Source organism: Ranitomeya imitator, chromosome 2 (assembly GCF_032444005.1).
Source record: "Ranitomeya imitator isolate aRanImi1 chromosome 2, aRanImi1.pri, whole genome shotgun sequence".
Lineage (NCBI taxonomy): Eukaryota > Metazoa > Chordata > Amphibia > Anura > Dendrobatidae > Ranitomeya > Ranitomeya imitator.
The window spans coordinates 810,190,267-810,211,139 of NC_091283.1; the positions used below are offsets into that span (position 1 = coordinate 810,190,267).

Sequence of the window (20,873 nt, forward strand, 5' to 3'; positions counted from 1 at the left end):
GTAGCCGTAACCCTAATCACAACCCTAACCCCAACACACCCCTAACCACAACCCTAACCCCAACACACCCCTAACCCTAACCACAACACTAATTCCAACCCTAACCCTAAGGCTATGGGCCAACGTTGCGGATTCGTGTGAGATTTTTCAGCACCATTTTTGAAAAATAAGTGGGTAAAAGGCACTGCGTTTTACCTGCGGATTTACCGCGGATAGCCAGTGTTTTTTGTGCGGATTTCACCTGCGGATTCCTATTGAGGAACAGGTGTAAAACGCTGCGGAATCCGTACAAAGAATTGACATGCTGCGGAAAATACAACGCAGCGTTTCCGCACGGTATTTTCCACACCATGGGCACAGCGGATTTGGTTTTCCATATGTTTACATGGTACTGTAAACCTGATGGAACACTGCTGCGGATCCGCAGCCAAATCCGCACCGTGAGCACATAGCCTAATTCTAAAGGTATGTGCACACGCTGCGGAAAACGCTGCGGATCCGCAGCAGTTTCCCATGAGTTTACAGTTCAATGTAAACCTATGGGAAACAAAGATCGCTGTGCACATGCTGCGGAAAAACTGCACGGAAACGCAGCGGTTTACATTCCGCAGCATGTCACTTCTTTCCGCGGATTCCGCAGCGGTTTTGCAACTGCTCCAATAGAAAATCGCAGTTGTAAAACCGCAGTGAAATGCGCAGAAAAACCGCGGTAAATCCGCGATAAATCCACAGCGGTTTAGCACTGTGGATTTATCAAAATCCGCTGCGGAAAAATCCGCAGAGGACCAGAATACATGTGCACATACCGAAACCCTAACCCTAGTTCTAACTCCAACCTTAGTGGAAAAAAAAAAAAATAAATTCTTTATTTTATTATTGGCCCTACCTATGGGGGTGACAAAGGGGGGAGGGTCATTTACTGTTTTTTTTTTTTATTTTGATCACTGTGAGGTTTTATCACAGTGATCAAAATTCACATTGGAACGAATCTGCCGGCCGGCAGATTCGGCGGGCGCACTGCTCATGCGCCCGCCATTTTGGAAGATGGCGGCGCCCAGGAAAGAAGACGGACAGACCCCGGGAGGCTCGGTAAGTATGATGGCGTGGGGGGGGGGGGGGGGCGGGGGTGTGTGGATCGGAGCATGGGGGGGGGGGGGGGGGGGGTAGTGGATCGCAGTGCGGGGGGGTGGATCGCAATGCGGGGGGGTGGGGGGTGGATCGCAGTGCGGGGGGGGTGGGGGTGGATCGCAGTGCGGGGGGAGGGGTGGATCGCAGTGCGGGGGGGCTGGATCGGAGTGCAGGGGGGTTGGATTGGAGCACAGGGGGTGGGATTGGAGCACAGGGGGAGCGGACAGGAGGACGGGGGAGCGGAGCACAGGACGGAGGGGAGCGGACCACAGATCGGGGGGCTGGGGGGGCGATCGGTGGGGTGGGGGCACATCAGTGTTTCCAGCCATGGCCGATGATATTGCAGCATCGCAGTTTCACTTTCAACAGCCAATCAGAGCGATCGTAGCCACGGGGGGGTGAAGCCACCCCCCCTGGGCTAAAGTGCCACTCCCCCTGTCCCTGCAGGCAGGGTGAAATTACAGTTAACCCTTTCACCCGGCCTGCAGGAGCCCAATCCGGCCATGACGCATATACTGCGTCACAGGTCGGAATGGCACAGGTTTTCATGACGCATACGGTGCGTCAAAGGTCGGGAAGGGGTTAAGTAAAAAAGGACACATGCGCAATACCTTCAGATATCTGACAAGCAGCCAATGAGAGCTTAGTAATCGGCGCCTCTTACCTCCCACAAGTGGGAGGCGCAGCAGTAAAACCCCTTTAAATGAAATGGCAGTACTCCTGACTATAGGTGAATTGTAGCACTATTCACTTAAAGCTGTATTCCAACAATTTAAAAGAACAAAAGGAAATGTAAGTCAAACGTGTGCTGCAGCTTTAAAGGGAACCTGTCACCCCCAAAATCGATGGTGAGGTAAGCTCACAGTCATCAGGGGCTTATCTGCAGCATTCTGTAATGCTGTAGATAAGCCGCCGATGTTACCTGAAAGAGGAGAAAAAGACGTTAGATTATACTCACTCACCGAGGCGCGGTCCTGCTCCGATGGGTGTCTCAGGTCCGGAACAGCGCCTCCCATCTTCATCCCATGACGTCCTCTTCTGGTCTTCACGCCGCGGCTCCGGCGCAGGCGTACTTTGTCTGCCCTGTTGAGGGAAAGTACTGCAGTGCGCAGGAGCCGGAAAGGTCAGAGAGGCCCGGTAAGGGCCAGGGAAAGTCAGCTACGAGTTGAACGAGCTCCGCGTACCACGGGCGACTAGGATCAAAGGAACCCCTTCCAACTTGATTTTCCGGATTACCTTCGGTAGTGAAGGAAGTGGAAGAAACACGTACGGGAAGTGGAACCGATGCCATGGGGATATCAGCGCGTCCATTCCAATGGCCTGGGGATCACAAGAACGTGCTATGAAGTTGGGAACTTTTGCGTTCAGTCTGGACGCCATCAGATCCACGTCCGGAGCTCCCAGCGAAGGCAAATCTGTTGGAAGACCTCCGGATGGCGTTCCCACTCTCGAGGCGAGAACCTGACGGCTGAAAAAGTCCGCCGCCCAGTTCTCGACGCCTGGAATGTGCACCGCGGAAATGATGGAGCGGTTGTCCTCAGCCCAATGGAGAATGTGAGAGACCTCCCGCATCGCCGCTCTGCTGCGGGTCCCCCCCTGATGGTTTATGTACGCCACAGCTGTGACGTTGTCTGGTTGAATCCGAATTGGGTGACCCGCGAGGAGGAAGTGGAAATGTCTCAGGGCAAATCTGATCGGTCGAATCTCCAAGATGTTTATCGGAAGTCTCGACTCCCGAATGGTCCAACGCCCCTGGGCAGTGTGGTGGTGAAATACCGCTCCCCAACCAAGGAGGCTGGCGTCGGTAGTCACCACCAGCCAGTGGGTTGGGAGAAAGGACCTCCCCTGGCTGAGGGATGATTCCAAAGTCCACCATTTGAGCGCTTGCCTGATCCGCGGGGGCAGAGGACATGGACGATCGAGGGATAAGGAACTCCTGTCCCAGTTGTCCAGCAGAGCCTGTTGTAAGGGGCGGAGATGCAGTTGAGCGAAGGGAACCGCTTCCATTGCGGCCACCATTTTTCCCAGGATCCTCATGGCAAACCGAATGGAATGAGTGACGACAAAGCGTCCGGGTTCCCTGCTGAAGCGCTTGGGCCTTAGACCGAGGAAGCAGGACCAGCCCCTGGGACGTGTTCAGGATCGTGCCTAGGAAGGCAATTCGTCGGGTTGGAACGGGGGAGGACTTGTCCAAGTTGATCAGCCAGCCCAGGCGTGAAAGGGTATCCAAGGTAATGCAGACACTTGCTTTGCAGGCGTGATAGACGACCTCCTGATCAAAGGTCCGTCCTAAGTATGGCACTCCTCGGGAGTGAAGAATGGCCATGACCGCCGCCATGACCTTTGTGAATACCCTGGGCGCGGTGGTAAGGCCGAAGGGTAAGGCCGTGAATTGAAAATGGCCCCCCTGGATGGCAAAACGCAGGAATCTTTGATGTGGCGGGAAGACTGGGTTATGGAGATAAGCATCTTTGATGTCTATTGATGCTAGAAACTCTCCTCTCTCGAATGAGGAAATTACCGACCGGAGGGATTCCATCCTGAAGTGCCGGACCTTTACATACTTGTTTAGGAGCTTTAGGTCCAAAATAGGGCGCACCGTTCCATCCATTTTTGGAACGACGAAGACATTTGAGTAAAAACCTCTGAATCTCTCGTGTTCTGGAACCGGAGCAATGACTCCGTTTTGGCGGAGAGATTCGATGGTGCGGTGAAGTCCACAAGACTAAGCTCCTGAACTTGGGAGACGAGAGGGAAAAACCGTGTCGGAGGGGAGGCGGAGAAATCTATTTTGTAACCAGAAGACACCAGGTCTCTTACCCATTCGTCATGGATGACGGAAAGCCAGACATGTTGAAAGAGAAGCAGGCGTCCGCCTACTCTGGTGGTGTCGACCGGAAGACTCCCCGAGTCATTGTGAAGGAAATCTGGAGGGCCTGGATCCCCCGGTTCTGGGTTGCCTAGGCTTACCTCGCCAGGACTGATTCGGCCTGTATGAGGGCCGAGGATCTCTGTCTGTACGTGGTGATCGTTCTGATCTGGACGAGGCCGTGGAGGAGGACCAGAATGGGCTACTGCGAAAGGACCGAAAGCGAAAATGTTGCTGACGCTGAAAAGCAGTTTTAGGCCTGTGCTGCGGGAGGAATTTGCTTTTCCCTCCTGTAGCATCGGAAATAAGCTGGTCTAATTTTTCTTCAAACAGACGTCCGCTCTGAAAAGGCAGAGAAATCAGAGACTTTTTAGAGGAGGAATCAGTGCGCCACTCTAAGCCATCATGCTCTCCTAACGGTGACGGTGTTTGAGGCAGCAACTACCGCACAGTCTGCTGCGTCTAAAGACGCATACATCACAGTCTCCAGCCATAGCGATTTGTTTGGCGAGATCCGCCGCCTCAGACGGAAGAGCCTGGTCCTGAATGGCCCAGAAAACCATTGCTTTTGCGACCCATTTGGCCGCGAAGGAAGGGGATAAAGAGGAACCTGAGGCTTCACATACTGAGCGAGCCAGGGAATCTATCTGGCGTTCTGTGGGATTTTTAATTGAAGCCCCATCAGGTACAGATAAAAGCGTTTTGGTAGTCAAACGAGATACCGGAGGGTCTACTGTTGGAGGTTCCATCCAATCTTTGACAAGATCTGCGGAAAAGGGATACTGCAATCCAAGGGCCTTTTTACCCGTAAAGCGCTTATCCGGTCGCTCCCTGTGTCGCCGGACTATATATCTAAGAAATCCGGATGAGAGGCGAACACCCTATGGGATCGCTTGGCTCTTGTAAAAGACACCGCATGATCTGGAGCCGAGTTAGGGTCATCATCAACCTTTAGCGCATGATTGACAGCTTCAATGAGGGAATCCACAGTTGATTTAAACTCTGGAGAATCCGGGTCCAAGGACGCCTCAGACTCATACTCAGAGTCATGATCGCTGCAAACCCCTGGAGAGGGTGAGCGAGAAGTGGAGCTACCAGAGGCTGAATGGCGTGGTGAATGCTCAGGAGAGGTAGAGCGGATCCGTTTTTTTGGATGTCCGTACCTCCTTCAGGTGAGAGCGGCCCCTGCTGGCCGATGATTCCCCTGTAAGGGAGGGGTCTCTTAACCCAGGTAAACGAGTGCCCCGCTCCCCAGGGAGGTCATGAAGGCATTCAATCGCTTTGGCCAGTGAAGCCATGGATTGTGACAGTGACGCGGCCCACTCAGGGGGGCTAGATACACTGGGGTTGGTAGCGGCGGAGGGCTCCTGGGCACTTTGGGCATCACACGCTGGGCAGAGAGGAGAGCTTTGAGGCCGGGGGAGAGGAGCCTGGCAGGTGGTACACACAGTGAAAAAGGTGGTATGAATCTTTGTAGCCCTTGACTGTGACATGATGTACCCCAATATAAGTAAAAACGCCGTTAGTGGAAGCGATGTGGGGTAAAGCTGCAGGGAAGCACCTAGTGCAGTCTTCTTACCCAGGTCCTGTGTCCCGCAATAAGATGAGGCGGCGTGCTGAGTAGGGAAGAAGACTGGCGTCCAGGACTTGACACGTGCAGAATAAAGGTGGCCGAAACAGCGGTGCTCTGCAGGGAAAAATGGCTGCCAAGATTTGGGGGGTAGTCTCGCATAGAGTGAGAAGCGCCAGGTCTGTGGGCGGAGCCGCCGGAATGATGCGAGTGGTGGGCGGGGCCTATCGGGATGCAGCCTACACAAAAGCCAAAGCCGGGGACTAAATTTCTGGCCGCGGCCGGCACGCACCCGCGGACCGCCGGTAAAGAGCCGCAGAGCCCTGCCGCTATGGAGCCCTCCTATGCCTGCCGGAAAACGACCCCTCCCGGGTGGCACTTACCCCGATATGAAGGTGATGGCAGATGCCGCAGGTCAGAGCTGTGCCTGGGGTAGATAGGACGGTGCAGGGTTGGGGGAGCCTCCATCCACCATCCCCTTGAAAGGGGGGTGGAGAGGAACTGTCCGCCTCCTTCCATCATCAGCTCTTTTCAGTGGTGATGCAGTGGGGACTGCACGGACGCCACAATGTAGAGTGCCTCTGAACATCCAAGGGTATGCCCTGGTGGGCAGGGCGAGATGTCCGGCAATAGGCCTGGCTGCAGAAGAGGATACGTGGAGGTGACACTCCAGTGCTCATCTGATAAGGGAGGGGGGTGGGGAATCTGTGCCCTTGAAGGGACCAGTCGCCCCTAGAATCAGCTCGGGCAGTGGCATCCCACGTCGCAGGAGAGGCGACACGCTCTATGCTCACCTGTTTTTGGTTCAGGAGATCGGAGCCTTGAAAGGTTCTGTCGCCCCGTCGTCGGGGTAGAAAGGTTAAATAGTAAAAAAAATCCAAAAAGGTAAGAAAAAGTTTTGGTGTGAATAGCAGAACCGTGTGCCTCCTACGGACACTAAGCTTGAACTGGGTCTCTGGAAGCCAGCATGAGGGTGTATACTGCAGGGGAGGAGCTAACTTTTGTCTCAACTTAGTGTCAGCCTCCTAGCGACAGCAGCATAACACCCATGGTCCTGTGTCCCCCAATGTGGCGAAGGAGAAAAGTAACACAAGAACTTGATTTTAACAATATGCTATTTTCTTATAATAGCATCTCTTCAAATAATGTTAAGCTGCAATTTGAGACAGCCCTAACGTTATTCTAATTGCATACAACCTTATTTAAGGTAAAAGTTAGGAAGGCAAAGTTTGAACAGCTTAGAGATGCCCTTAATCTGGTAGACTGGGACAATATCCTCAGAAATGAGAATACAGATAATAAATGGGAAATGTTTAAGAACATCCTAAATAGGCAGTGTAAGCGGTTTATACCTTGTGGGAATAAAAGGACTAGAAATAGGAAAAACCCAATGTGGCTAAACAAAGAAGTAAGACAGGCAATTAACAGTAAAAAGAAAGCATTTGCCCTACTAAAGCAGGATGGCACCATTGAAGCTCTAAAAAACTATAGGGAGAAAAATACTTTATCTAAAAAACTAATTAAAGCTGCCAAAAAGGAAACAGAGAAGCACATTGCTAAGGAGAGTAAAACTAATCCCAAACTGTTCTTCAACTATATCAATAGTAAAAGAATAAAAACTGAAAATGTAGGCCCCTTAAAAAATAGTGAGGAAAGAATGGTTGTAGATGACGAGGAAAAAGCTAACATATTAAACACCTTCTTCTCCACGGTATTCACGGTGGAAAATGAAATGCTAGGTGAAATCCCAAGAAACAATGAAAACCCTATATTAAGGGTCACCAATCTAACCCAAGAAGAGGTGCGAAACCGGCTAAATAAGATTAAAATAGATAAATCTCCGGGTCCGGATGGCATACACCCACGAGTACTAAGAGAACTAAGTAATGTAATAGATAAACCATTATTTCTTATTTTTAGTGACTCTATAGCGACAGGGTCTGTTCCGCAGGACTGGCGCATAGCAAATGTGGTGCCAATATTCAAAAAGGGCTCTAAAAGTGAACCTGGAAATTATAGGCCAGTAAGTCTAACCTCTATTGTTGGTAAAATATTTGAAGGGTTTCTGAGGGATGTTATTCTGGATTATCTCAATGAGAATAACTGTTTAACTCCATATCAGCATGGGTTTATGAGAAATCGCTCCTGTCAAACCAATCTAATCAGTTTTTATGAAGAGGTAAGCTATAGACTGGACCACGGTGAGTCATTGGACGTGGTATATCTCGATTTTTCCAAAGCGTTTGATACCGTGCCGCACAAGAGGTTGGTACACAAAATGAGAATGCTTGGTCTGGGGGAAAATGTGTGTAAATGGGTTAGTAACTGGCTTAGTGATAGAAAGCAGAGGGTGGTTATAAATGGTATAGTCTCTAACTGGGTCGCTGTGACCAGTGGGGTACCGCATGGGTCAGTATTGGGACCTGTTCTCTTCAACATATTCATTAATGATCTGGTAGAAGGTTTACACAGTAAAATATCGATATTTGCAGATGATACAAAACTATGTAAAGCAGTTAATACAAGAGAAGATAGTATTCTGCTACAGATGGATCTGGATAAGTTGGAAACTTGGGCTGAAAGGTGGCAGATGAGGTTTAACAATGATAAATGTAAGGTTATACACATGGGAAGAGGGAATCAATATCACCATTACACACTGAACGGGAAACCACTGGGTAAATCTGACAGGGAGAAGGACTTGGGGATCCTAGTTAATGATAAACTTACCTGGAGCAGCCAGTGCCAGGCAGCAGCTGCCAAGGCAAACAGGATCATGGGGTGCATTAAAAGAGGTCTGGATACACATGATGAGAGCATTATACTGCCTCTGTACAAATCCCTAGTTAGACCACACATGGAGTACTGTGTCCAGTTTTGGGCACCGGTGCTCAGGAAGGATATAATGGAACTAGAGAGAGTACAAAGGAGGGCAACAAAATTAATAAAGGGGATGGGAGAACTACAATACCCAGATAGATTAGCGAAATTAGGATTATTTAGTCTAGAAAAAAGACGACTGAGGGGCGATCTAATAACCATGTATAAGTATATAAGGGGACAATACAAATATCTCGCTGAGGATCTGTTTATACCAAGGAAGGTGACGGGCACAAGGGGGCATTCTTTGCGTCTGGAGGAGAGAAGGTTTTTCCACCAACATAGAAGAGGATTCTTTACTGTTAGGGCAGTGAGAATCTGGAATTGCTTGCCTGAGGAGGTGGTGATGGTGAACTCAGTCGAGGGGTTCAAGAGAGGCCTGGATGTCTTCCTGGAGCAGAACAATATTGTATCATACAATTATTAGGTTCTGTAGAAGGACGTAGATCTGGGTATTTATTATGATGGAATATAGGCTGAACTGGATGGACAAATGTCTTTTTTCGGCCTTACTAACTATGTTACTATGTTACTAATATGGCACACAGTCTGCCATGGGATCACAATGTATAGTCTCTGCCGGCCACCAAACAAGCAAATCACGCAAGTCATAAGAAGAGGCTGCTCACACTGCTGGCCACCCTGTCGTTCTGATCCAATACTGGTGATAACAGGGGTGCTGAAGTAAGAAGAGGCTGCACACACTGCTGTCCACCCTGTCTATCTGATCTAATACTGGAGATACCAGAGGGGCTGAAGTAAGAAGAGGCTGCACACACTGCTGTCCACCCTGTCTATCTGATCTAATACTGGAGATACCAGAGGTGCTGAAGTAAAGGTACCTTCACACATAACGATATTGTTAACGATATCGTTGCTATTTGTGACGTAGCAAAGATATCGTTAATGAAATCGTTATGTGTGACAGCGACCAACGATCAGGCCCCTGCTGGGAGATCGTTGGTCGCTGAATAAAGTCCAGAACTTTATTTCGTCGCTGGACTCCCTGGAGACATCGCTGGATCGGCGTGTGTGACACCGATCCAGCGATGTCTTCACTGGTAACCAGGGTAAACATCGGGTAACTAAGCGCAGGGCCGCGCTTAGTAACCCGATGTTTACCCTGGTTACCATGCTAAAAGTAAAAAAAAACAAACAGTACATACTTACCTACAGCTGTCTGTCCTCCAGCGCTGCGCTCTGCACTCCTCCTGTACTGGCTGTGAGCCGGAAAGCAGAGCGGTGACGTCACCGCTCTGCTTTCCGGCTCCCAGACAGTACAGGAGGAGAGCAGAGAAGCAGAGCGCAGCGCTGGAGGACAGGCGGCTGTAGGTAAGTATGTACTGTTTGTTTTTTTTTACTTTTAGCATGGTAACCAGGGTAAACATCGGGTTACTAAGCGCGGCCCTGCGCTTAGTTACCCGATGTTTACCCTGGTTACCGGCATCGTTGGTCGCTGGAGAGCGGTCTGTGTGACAGCTCTCCAGCGACCAAACAGCGACGCTGCAGCGATTCGGATCGTTGTCGGTATCGCTGCAGCGTCGCTAAATGTGAGGGGGCCTTAAGAAGAGGCTGCTCACACTGCTGTCCACCTGATCTAATACTGGAGATACCAGAGGTGCTTAAGTAAGAAGAGGCTGCTCACACTACTATCCACCTAATCTAATATTGGAGATACCAGGAGTGCAGAGTTAAAAAGACTTTATTAACGATTTCATTCCACCACTTGGTGTTGAGAGGTGGAAACAAATCTATTCTCTGATTCTTTCCAGAATAAAACTCCTTCAAAGTTGTATTGAAGGGGAGAAAGTCTTCCTAGCCTTTAGAGCCTCAGGCAGTTTGGTCTTTACAGCACAAAATTGATGGAATTATTTATGATCTTAGTTCCCCCGATTACTTCTCTGAAGACGCTGAAAGTTATGTTTTGTAACTTCATGCAACTTTCTTAACCTCCTCCAATTCAGCAACTAAAATATATGTGGACTCTTCCTCAGATTTAGGAGTAGAGTCCGCCTGAACCCTAGGTCTCTTGTATTTTAGGAACACAGACAGGGTATCCTGAGGTGAAATCAGATTCTCTATATATGATCAACCTTGTTCAGAAATTAAGGATTTTAACTTGGTTACCATGAAGACAGCTCATCATCGATAATGATTAGCCTTTTTTTTTTTTCTTTCTTCAAGAGCAATTAGATGAAATACACACAGGGGATTATGGAGGACTCACATGAATGATGATTCAATGCAACTATTAGCTTACAAGCCTACACCTGCACTTGGACAAACCTCAAATCATGGTACCAACTTACTGAAAGCAATGCACCTACAGCTCTTCCCCTTCCTAATATTAACACTTCAATGCAAAACCAATGAAGACAAAGAATATGTTCACCTATTCCAGTAGTACATACTGCTGATGGGAGTCCTCACTCAAGGAGAAGTAATACCTGGGAACAGAACTTAGCCGAGAGCCTTAGGCTATGAGCACATGTTGAGTATTTGCAACAGAAAAAAAGCACACCATGTGCCTGAAATTTTAAAAATCTCACTGGTTTTGCTTGTACTGTAAAAAACACTTTCTCATGATTAAAAAAAATAAAAAAAAGTGGAAAAAAAAAAAAAACACTTCTACTCTGATGAATAGCTGCAAACTTTTTTTTCCAGGCATAATTTTCACACCCTGTAATCCCACACAACAAAAAAAAAATATATACTATATATATATATATATATATATATATATATATATATATATATATATATATATATATATATATATATATATATCTATCTCAAAGCACATTTGCAGACAGCATTCAAAATAGAAATGTCCACATAGCACGAGTTATATCCATGGTCAACAGTGCCATGTCACATTTCCAATACTCACTGCGACTAGGTTCCCCAGCTCCTTCCACAAGGTGATGTTTGGAAATTGCTCCATGCCTTTGGCTCCTACAACAAACCGCTGGTAAAGGAATCCACCGATAATGTAAACTGCAATCAGTACAGCAAACCTAAGACAGAAGACAACACAAGAGCGGTCACAAACGACATCAGGATGGCAGAAATACATAGCATCGTTACAAGATCCTCCTGGCAAGAAGAAAATCTAATGCCGATTATGGAAAACTCCTCACATTAATTCAAGTCAGATGATGCCAGCCTCAAACCACGAAATCAGTCATCTTCTGCATTCAGTCTTGTGAGGGAAGAGACAACTGTAATGTGTGAATCATGTGCCGGTCATGTGTCAGCCCTAATAAGCGGAGACTAACAGTGATTAGTAGAACTAGGAGGAGTGTAAAAGGCCGAGGCCGTGACATGGATATCAGCATTCAAGTACCTGGCGGACACTGCAGATGGCTATGCAGAGACTGCTGACCGACGTGCGGCAAATCAATTTGCAGAACCATGATTAGGCAGTGATGACAGTGATTTCTCTGGCAGCAGGGGAGTCCTGCTTATGGGCTTTCCCAACGTGACCCAACACCTCAACAAAGATGTTGCACCATGCCGGCTTCTCAAAAGAGTAGCTTAAGATGCAGGCAGGTAGGAGGAAGTTCACATCACCGCCAGGAAAAATGCCGCTGCAGGATGCGCTTATGCACTTTTTAATTTTGATTAGGTTCCTGAATTGATTAACAGTAGTGGACAACTCCTTTAAGTGCACATGCTGATAAAATCAATTACTGACCATTTGGTAAAGACAAGTTTGACAGTAACGATGAGCGAGGAGTTAATCCACATAAAATCGGTATACATGGGAAAACTCACACAATGAGCAAGATGGAGCCCACGCTGAGATGCGATTCCTCTGGAGGACACGCCACACTACTGTCCATCTCAAAGAGGTAGAAGCACTCGCTCTCCTTGTCTCTCTCCTCATTAATCATCATGAAGCCCTCCTGTAATACAGAAATAAATCACCACATTATAATGGAGCGGCAGTCATTATAAAAACTTACAAAAAAAAAATCGCAACCAACAATTGGTTGTAAGAAATAAATATTATCGATGCAGAGAGTGGGCCGCATTACTTATTTTTTGTATTTTTTTTTTTTTTGAGGGGGTGCAAAAGAAAAGGAATCACCATATGTTATAAAAGACAGGTCATGTTTATGGTCATACTAATTCATTTTTTAGATTTTACTTTTTTTTTCTTTTATATACAGCAAAAATGTTTGTTTATTTCTGTAACACATCTGCAGGTAAAAAAATAAAAATAAAGTCTGTATCAAATATTTAAGAGCTCCCCCCATATGGGGACTTGACCATGCGATAATAGTTCATCATTACCATAATTATCTATATTTGTGTGCATTATTCTGGTCAAACACTATGGATGCTGCCATGAAAGTTTTTAAAAACATAGAACAATAATATATTACCAAGGATTCAGAACGTCTTTGATGTCCTATGACAACACTTCTGGAGCTGTGCTCCAACCTCTCAGTGTTATCGTACAGACATTGGGGGGGTGGGGGGGGAGGTTGGGTAACTGATACACTTGTCAGATGTTTTGGGGAGTTTTCTTCAGCCGCCCCTCCCTCCATATACTGACATATCATACCGCCAGTGTTTTCTTGTTACAGGATATCATGATCATGGCTTTCCTGGGCTCGCTCGCGCAATGAGAATCATACGGCTCTCCAGATTTATAAGTAAGTAGCATCCAATCCGCTGCAAAATAAAAAATGTGTCTTTAATACTTGACTTTCATAAATGCACATTTACATTTTCCAATGGGACGAAGACAGCTTTGCCATTCTTCTCCTCCAAACTTGTGTGATCACTGCAGCCCCTTCATACAGCTGATCGTTGGGGGGTACCAATAGTGTCATCCCACCCATCTGACTCAGATAACCTGTCCTAAGTATAGACCAACAATAGTTTGATCCTGAAAATAAGAAAAATTTTCTAACCGCCATAAGGAACGGGTTTTCTCTACACCCGATATAAGCACTTGGCTGTTATGGTAAGATTGTGGTCAGTCATTGCTCAAGTCTGAACATGTCAAGATGACTTTTTTTTTTTTAAATGCAACAGCTGAATATTTTTCTTAAAGGGCAAGCTGAACTGCAATGACAGTGCAGCCCATGAAGGAAGAGGGGCGCTGTTTAGCCCATTCACACATTAAGAGACAGCAAGTCTTACTTCCATTGACGATGCTAGTGTCATTGATGCGGCCGACCACCGTGATGCTTTGGTCCTTTGTCCTGTTCTGCACTAGACCCTCATTAGTGCTTTTGCTGCCGTTGAGGACGCCTCCACATACTACGAAGGTATACGTATAGGAGTCAGCACCTTGCTTGACTGTGGTTTCAAACCTAAAATGTAGCAAAAAGTGTAAAGTTTATAAAATTAAACAACACAACTACCAAAACATCACAGCAGCCCTTATAATTCACCACTGATCCCGAAAACAGGGATCCGAGTATCCCTGTCTGTACATTATGGAGGTCGAGGATGTGCATCTCCATCCCATTCATTTCTTGTCAGTCCATAGACAATGAATAGAATGGACAGTGATTTTAATACACTCAAAACTGACCAATGGCAGCAGTATTAAGATATGTCATCAGTAGTGATGAGCGAATGTGCTGGGATAAGGTGTTATCTGAGCAAGCTCGGGTGTTAACAGTGTCTGCGACGTGCTCAAAAAACATGTTCGAGTCCCCGCGGCTGTTCGACAGCTGCAACACATGGAGGGATTGTCTTTGTCAGACTGTTTGTCAAACGGCTGCGAAACATACTGACTCAGGGACTGGAACATATTCGAGCATGCCAGAGTCACTGAATGCATACGAGCATGGATAACATCTTATCCGAGCACATTCACCCATCACTAGTCAATCGCTAATGTCTCCTAACAACATTTCAATGCTTTGCCCTTTCACAGTTTTTCCTCCGGCGCTGTGGCACTGCAGCACGGCACTATTTTTTTTTTTGAGCGGGGCCACGCTGCTGCTATGCGGAGATAAAGGATGGACGGAGAAGCTGCCCTATCTCAGGATAGTTAGACGTCCTAGCAATATGCCATCACAAAATACCCCTCTAAATAACTCAATGAATGCTGATTATTCCTGATCAGCATTCCTCTCCCGGTCAGGAGAAATCCTGTATTATTATTGCAGTTCTGTTCTGGAAATGCCAGATCATCAGAAATGCCGGTTTACTAAACGCAAAGGAATTGTTCTGTACTTACATAAATGACGCAAAAAGATTATGCCCGACAGTAGGTAGAGAAAATCTAGCTGTTCCTCTATGCCCAACTCTATGCCCTCTATGTGACCAACTAGACGCCCAGAACTCTTTCCGATCAGCACAGGAGTATACACTGCAGCGTGCGCTCTGCCTTACTTCACAGATTTTACCTCCTGTGCTTCAGTGGAGCCAGTCTGTTGAGGAGCGCCTGCTCCGAAGCCGAAACCTTGTCACTGCTCAGCTTGCAGTTGTCGACAATTTCCGCAGCCACAGCTGATAGAGCGGCGAGACAGACGCACAGCCACCGGGCGTACATCCTGCAAGAAGACAAGTATACATTTATTCAGAACGCATTACTCACCGTCTCGGGAAAGAAGGCCGCCATATATCGGTACGTCTTAGATACTAGTCAATTATCTTCCATCCTTGATCTACTGGTGGTGCAGAATTAACCCTTTCATTCCATGTTAGTGATCTCTACAGGCAAAGGAGCATGTGAAACCATGCAAAAAAAAAAAAAAAAAAGCCCCCCCAAGATCGCAGCATATCGAGAGGGGGTGACGCTTGCATTTCTAATTTTTAATTCCTCATTTCCTATCACTGTCAGGGATCACACAAAGTCATGTGCCGCTCGCAAACTGCTCTGACCGGTTCTAGCAGTCGGCAGGATTTGCAGAAGTGCTGGAGATGGGTATAAGTCACACAGGAAGGGTAAATATTAGCGAGAGCGACTCAAGTGGTCCTTACATCACAGTCGAGGGGGCCTCAAGTGCACTGACCTGAGCCAAGTGCATCATGTAGAGAAGAAGGAAGGGGAGTGTTCTCAGAATTATACTGATCTGCACCGGCCGATACATTGCATAGCCCAATAATCCAAAGCATTTATCAACCCGAATGCCATTTTTCTGTGTAGCTTGCTAGGTTTTTCATTTTAACATGGTGTGTTTTTTTTGCATGTTTCAATGGCAAAAACCTGCCCCCACCCCAAAAAAAATAAAAATAAAATAACCCTCCTCAAACAGTCAAAACAAGGACATTTTCTACCTTGCATAAAAAGGTAAATAAATGCATTATGTGCACTACAGGCTCATATTCTACCCAAATGAATACTAAACTTTCTGCAAGTGGATTCAAAGTGGCTTTATAAGTAGATTTTATCTGAAGATTCCATATAGAAACTCTGCATGAACATACCCTCCTAGTGACCATCAGAGCGACCCTCCATCACCCTACCTGGCACCCGCTGTTTGCCTCCTGCTGCCTCCTTTGCTCAGATCAGCATCCTGCTCCTGAGGCTTCCAAGATGCCGCTGTAGAGCCAAGGCCTTGTAGAGCCAAGGTGAGCACTGGCAAGTCTAAACTTCACATCCCCTTCCTTTCCCTTCCCAAAGCACTGGAGAGACTTAACACTGCACTCCCCATGCCCCCCGGCGGCCATCCTAGAAGTGGGGGATGTAATGCCAATCTGAGCATAGGGGGTAGTGGGATGCAAAAGCAGGTTCCTTTTCGGTCACAAAATGGTGGGTCACGTTATGGAAGTTGCCACCACTTTGAAATAGTTAGTATCAATAACAAATCGATGGGGAGATAAAACACTCAGCACCCCCACCGACAGCTGTTTGTTAGCAGTGTACGGAGCGGAGCTGATCTGCAGATCCTGCCAGCGACCACCCAACAGTATAATGCAGCTATGCAACATTTACAACCGGCCTCTGCTGCAAACAGCTGAACAGTAGGGGATGAATAGAGTCGAACCCCCACCGGTCTGATATTCATCACTTACAATAAAGATAGGTAGAAAACGTCTATAACAGGCGTCAGGATCCGATGTTAACACCACGGTCACACGTTCAGTATTTTACATTGGTATAAACAAAAACCAGGAGTGGGTGATAAATCCAGAAGTGGTGACGTGTTTCTAGTATACTTCTCCTCTTCTGATTTTGTGTTACAAATACGGATGTAAAACACTAACCAAATACTGAACGTGGCCTAGTTGTACCGATGGCTGAAATATCCTTGGTCTCAAGAGATCGCACTGCTTGAGATTTGTAGCCCAGGAAAACCCCATAGAAGGAAAAAGGATGGATAAATAATGAAAGCCGCTACAGACGTTTTACCTCCCCCTTAAGAACAAGTTCCAAAAAAAACTTTATAATTTCAGTATTATGTAAATCTTAATTAAAAACAAAACAAAAACAACACTATAAAATATATATTTATATCTTCCTCTCTCCCAGGGCTGATTCTTCCAACAATTCTAGAATTGCTTTGATTTTCTAACCAGTAACATTGACCTGGGACACGGACAGGAATAACTGGAAGAACAAGCGGGAATGTTACAGTACATTATCAATCACATTTCTTGTCATGTTTTTAGAGCAGCAGCGGCCCGGCACCGACCACACGGCGGCCCGGCACCGACCACACGGCGGCCCGGCACCGACCACACGGCGGCCCGGCACCGACCACACGGCGGCGGCTGCCCGGCACCGACCACACGGCGGCGGCTGCCCGGCACCGACCACACGGCAACGGCTGCCCGGCACCGACCACACGGCAACGGCTGCCCGGCACCGACCACACGGCAACGGCTGCCCGGCACCGACCACACGGCAACGGCTGCACGTTGAACAAGTGCAAGAGCAACTTACTAATACATTACTTCATCTACAAGCTCTGGTCATGGCCCCGGCTGTTTGGATAGAATTTCCTGTGCCGGCACGGAGTGAGAAGACGGCTGACTGCTCCGTTTATTACCAATCCTACATTATTCTATGTCTGTACATCGGCTGTGACACAGAAGGAGGCTGGCTGAGCTATTGTAATGAGCATGCAACCAGCTTCCTTTATACACATGACATGCCAACGCAGGAAACCTTGTCTTGTTTTGGACAACCGGCCGGAACCAGGAGCAGTAGGTTCTGGCTGAAAATTGGGGCACATATCAGACACGGAAGTTACCGTATATAATGCATTTAAAAACACATTTATTTGCAACATTATTAGCCAGAAAACCCCTTCAAAGCCTTACAAAACCAGAGTTCAATGTCAAAGAAATCAAGGTAGGAATCGCATGACAATTTTTGGGAAAACCAAAAGGAAAGTGTGTGTTGTTGTTGTTGTTCAGCTGTAGCTTTTGGTAATAGAAATGTGCAGAGACTTTAGACTTAAAGGAGTCGTCCACCACTGGGAACAGTTTTTTTATTTTTACTTAAATGCACATATTTAGAACTAAAAGTCATTTCTAAGTTTTGGTTTCATTACAAATTTTGCATCTTTTTTCTTCATTTATAGGTTCTTTGTGTCCCATGATGTGGTCGGTGGTCATAAACGAGCTGAGACAGATAACAGTCAAAAGACGTCCAATTGGGCTGTCAGAATAAGCACACTGACGATTTCTCAGCCAACTCATTCCGCAGCTAGATAAACATAGCGCAAAACAAAGATTATAGAAGATAAACGGTGCAACATTTTAATGAAATTATTTTTGGTCATTAAAGGATCCCTCTTCCTCCCATCAAAGCTTGTATCCTCTTAACATATTGCAGTCTCATAGTATATCTGTGTACTTACAATTGCTCATTTTGCCATGCCATTTAATCATGTGATGTCATAGACCTAATGCAAAGAATTAATTGGGTAGAAAGGCAAAATGAGCAATTGTAAGCACACAGTGCTGTATAATATGATGATTGCAATATATTAAGATAGAAGTTTTGATGGAAGGAGGGCTTCTTTAATATATGAATTTAAGCATGAAAAAAATTGTCAATACTAGTGGACACTCTTTAAAGTGTTGTGAAACAGTGTATGGAAATAAAGGGGTCATCTCATCTAGCGATATTGCTTAGCTAGGATATGCCATAATGGGGTTTGGTGGGGTTCCCCCAGAGACTCTAGAATTGAAGGGGATGCAGGATGAAATTCTCTCATTGATGTAAATGAAGCCACGCCGCCGTTCTTTGAACAGCCAGCGAGAGCAGCATCAGAAGAAAAAACAAGAAGAGTGAAGGGGCAGTACTACATTAAAACTACATCATATTCAGTCTCCAGAGTTATGGTTGACCCAGAGGTTGAACCCCCACTGATCATAAACACACACCACAAGGCGAGACCCTGCGCACGCACACACCACAGGGTGGGACCAATGGAGCGAAATGCTGCGCACGCACACCATGGGATGGGACCAACGGAGCGAAATCCTGCACACACACCATGGGATGGGACCAACGAAGAGAGATCCCGCTCACACACCACGGGGTGGGACCAACGGAGCGAAATCCTGCACACACACCATGGGATGGGACCAACGAAGAGAGATCCCGCTCACACACCACGGGGTGGGACCAACGGAGCGAAATCCTGCACACACACCATGGGATGGGACCAACGAAGAGAGATCCCGCTCACACACCACGGGGTTGGACCCACGAGGTGACACTGCGCACGCACACACCACGGGGTGGGACCCACGAAGTGACACTGCGCACGCACACACCACGGGGTGGGACCCACGAAGTGACACTGCGCACGCACACACACCACGGGGTGGGACCCACGAGGTGACACTGCGCACGCACACACCACGGGGTGGGACCCACGAGGTGACACTGCGCACGCGCACACACACACACACCACGGGGTGGGACCCACGAGGTGACACTGCGCACGCACACACACACACACCACGGGGTGGGACCCACGAGGTGACACTGCGCACGCACACACACACCACGGGGTGGGACCCACGAGGTGACACTGCGCACGCACACACACACACACACACACCACGGGGTGGGACCCACGAGGTGACACTGCGCACGCACACACACACACACACCACGGGGTGGGACCCACGAGGTGACACTGCGCACGCACACACACACACACCACGGGGTGGGACCCACGAGGTGACACTGCGCACGCACACACACCACGGGGTGGGACCCACGAGGTGACACGGCGCACGCACACACACACACCACGGGGTGGGACCCACGAGGTGACACTGCGCACGCACACACCACGGGGTGGGACCCACGAGGTGACACTGCGCACGCGCACACACACACACACCACGGGGTGGGACCCACGAGGTGACACTGCGCACGCACACACACGGGGTGGGACCCACGAGGTGACACGGCGCACGCACACACACACACCACGGGGTGGGACCCACGAAGTGACACGGCGCACGCACACACACACACCACGGGGTGGGACCCACGAGGTGACACTGCGCACGCACACACCACGGGGTGGGACCCACGAGGTGACACTGCGCACGCGCACACACACACACCACGGGGTGGGACCCACGAGGTGACACTGTGCACGCACACACCACGGGGTGGGACCCACGAGGTGACACTGCGCACACACACACACACACACACACACACACACCACGGGGTGGGACCCACGAGTTGAGACCCCATGCACACTTGAGCCCCCCATACAGCTGGGAAGAGTCACACACTATTACCTGGACGGATCCTGTCACTTCCTGTGGGTTTTCCTGTGATATTAGGTCGATGTCGGGTTGTCAGGATAACACAGGACCGAGGTCTGGGCCCCAAACACCTGCAGGACCCCGTATGTGAGCACAACACGCGGTAGTGATGTGTGTCCTCCTCTACTCCAGTGTCACCGCCTCCATACCACTGTAGTGTCGGCCGGGGCTCCCCGTACACACAGCGCCCTATGTGCAGACCGGAGACTCCGACTATCCACTGCACATCACCAGACACCGGGGAGATGAGCGCCAGCTCCTGCTCTCACGTGACGCCTCAGTTACTTCCTCCTGTCACTTCTCCTTCTGTTCAGCGAGAACCGGAAACCGGAAGCGAACAGGAAGTGAAACAACAGAGCCAATAGTAAGCGGCGCGTCAGCTAGCCAATCATCTATCAGCACCGCTATTTTGCCCCGCCCGCTGGTTGCGTCTAAAAGAGTCACGTGATGTATCACATGATGTGTGAGGGCCGTGCATGCCGGGGAATGTAGTTTTTTAAAAATATTTTACTTGATTATTTTCCCACAATATTCAAGGTGACTGAAGCAACAGGTGAACAGGGTGATGGAGGCAGAAGCCGGATAGGAGAGCTGATAGTGAGAAGGCAATGCGAAGATGAGTTATTAATAATGATGATAATACAATCTAGGATAGTAGTAAATAATGAGAAATTAACATGATTAATAATAATAGAAGTTATA

General features: G+C 48.1%; 1 protein-coding gene across 1 annotated transcript in view; it reads right to left on the reverse strand.

Moving 5' to 3' along the window:
- The window catches only part of M6PR (mannose-6-phosphate receptor, cation dependent), a 40,824-nt gene extending 20,331 nt beyond the window's left edge, over nt 1-20,493 (reverse strand). The window contains exons 1-6 of the mRNA XM_069753852.1: nt 20,145-20,493; nt 14,825-14,971; nt 13,605-13,777; nt 13,021-13,130; nt 12,225-12,355; nt 11,338-11,464 (exon numbers count right to left, since the gene is read on the reverse strand). Coding sequence (XP_069609953.1) covers nt 11,338-11,464; nt 12,225-12,355; nt 13,021-13,130; nt 13,605-13,777; nt 14,825-14,970 — 687 coding nt within the window. The 5' untranslated portion in view covers nt 14,971; nt 20,145-20,493. The remainder of the gene's footprint in view (nt 1-11,337; nt 11,465-12,224; nt 12,356-13,020; nt 13,131-13,604; nt 13,778-14,824; nt 14,972-20,144) is intronic.
- Between the last annotated feature and the right edge of the window lie 380 nt (nt 20,494-20,873).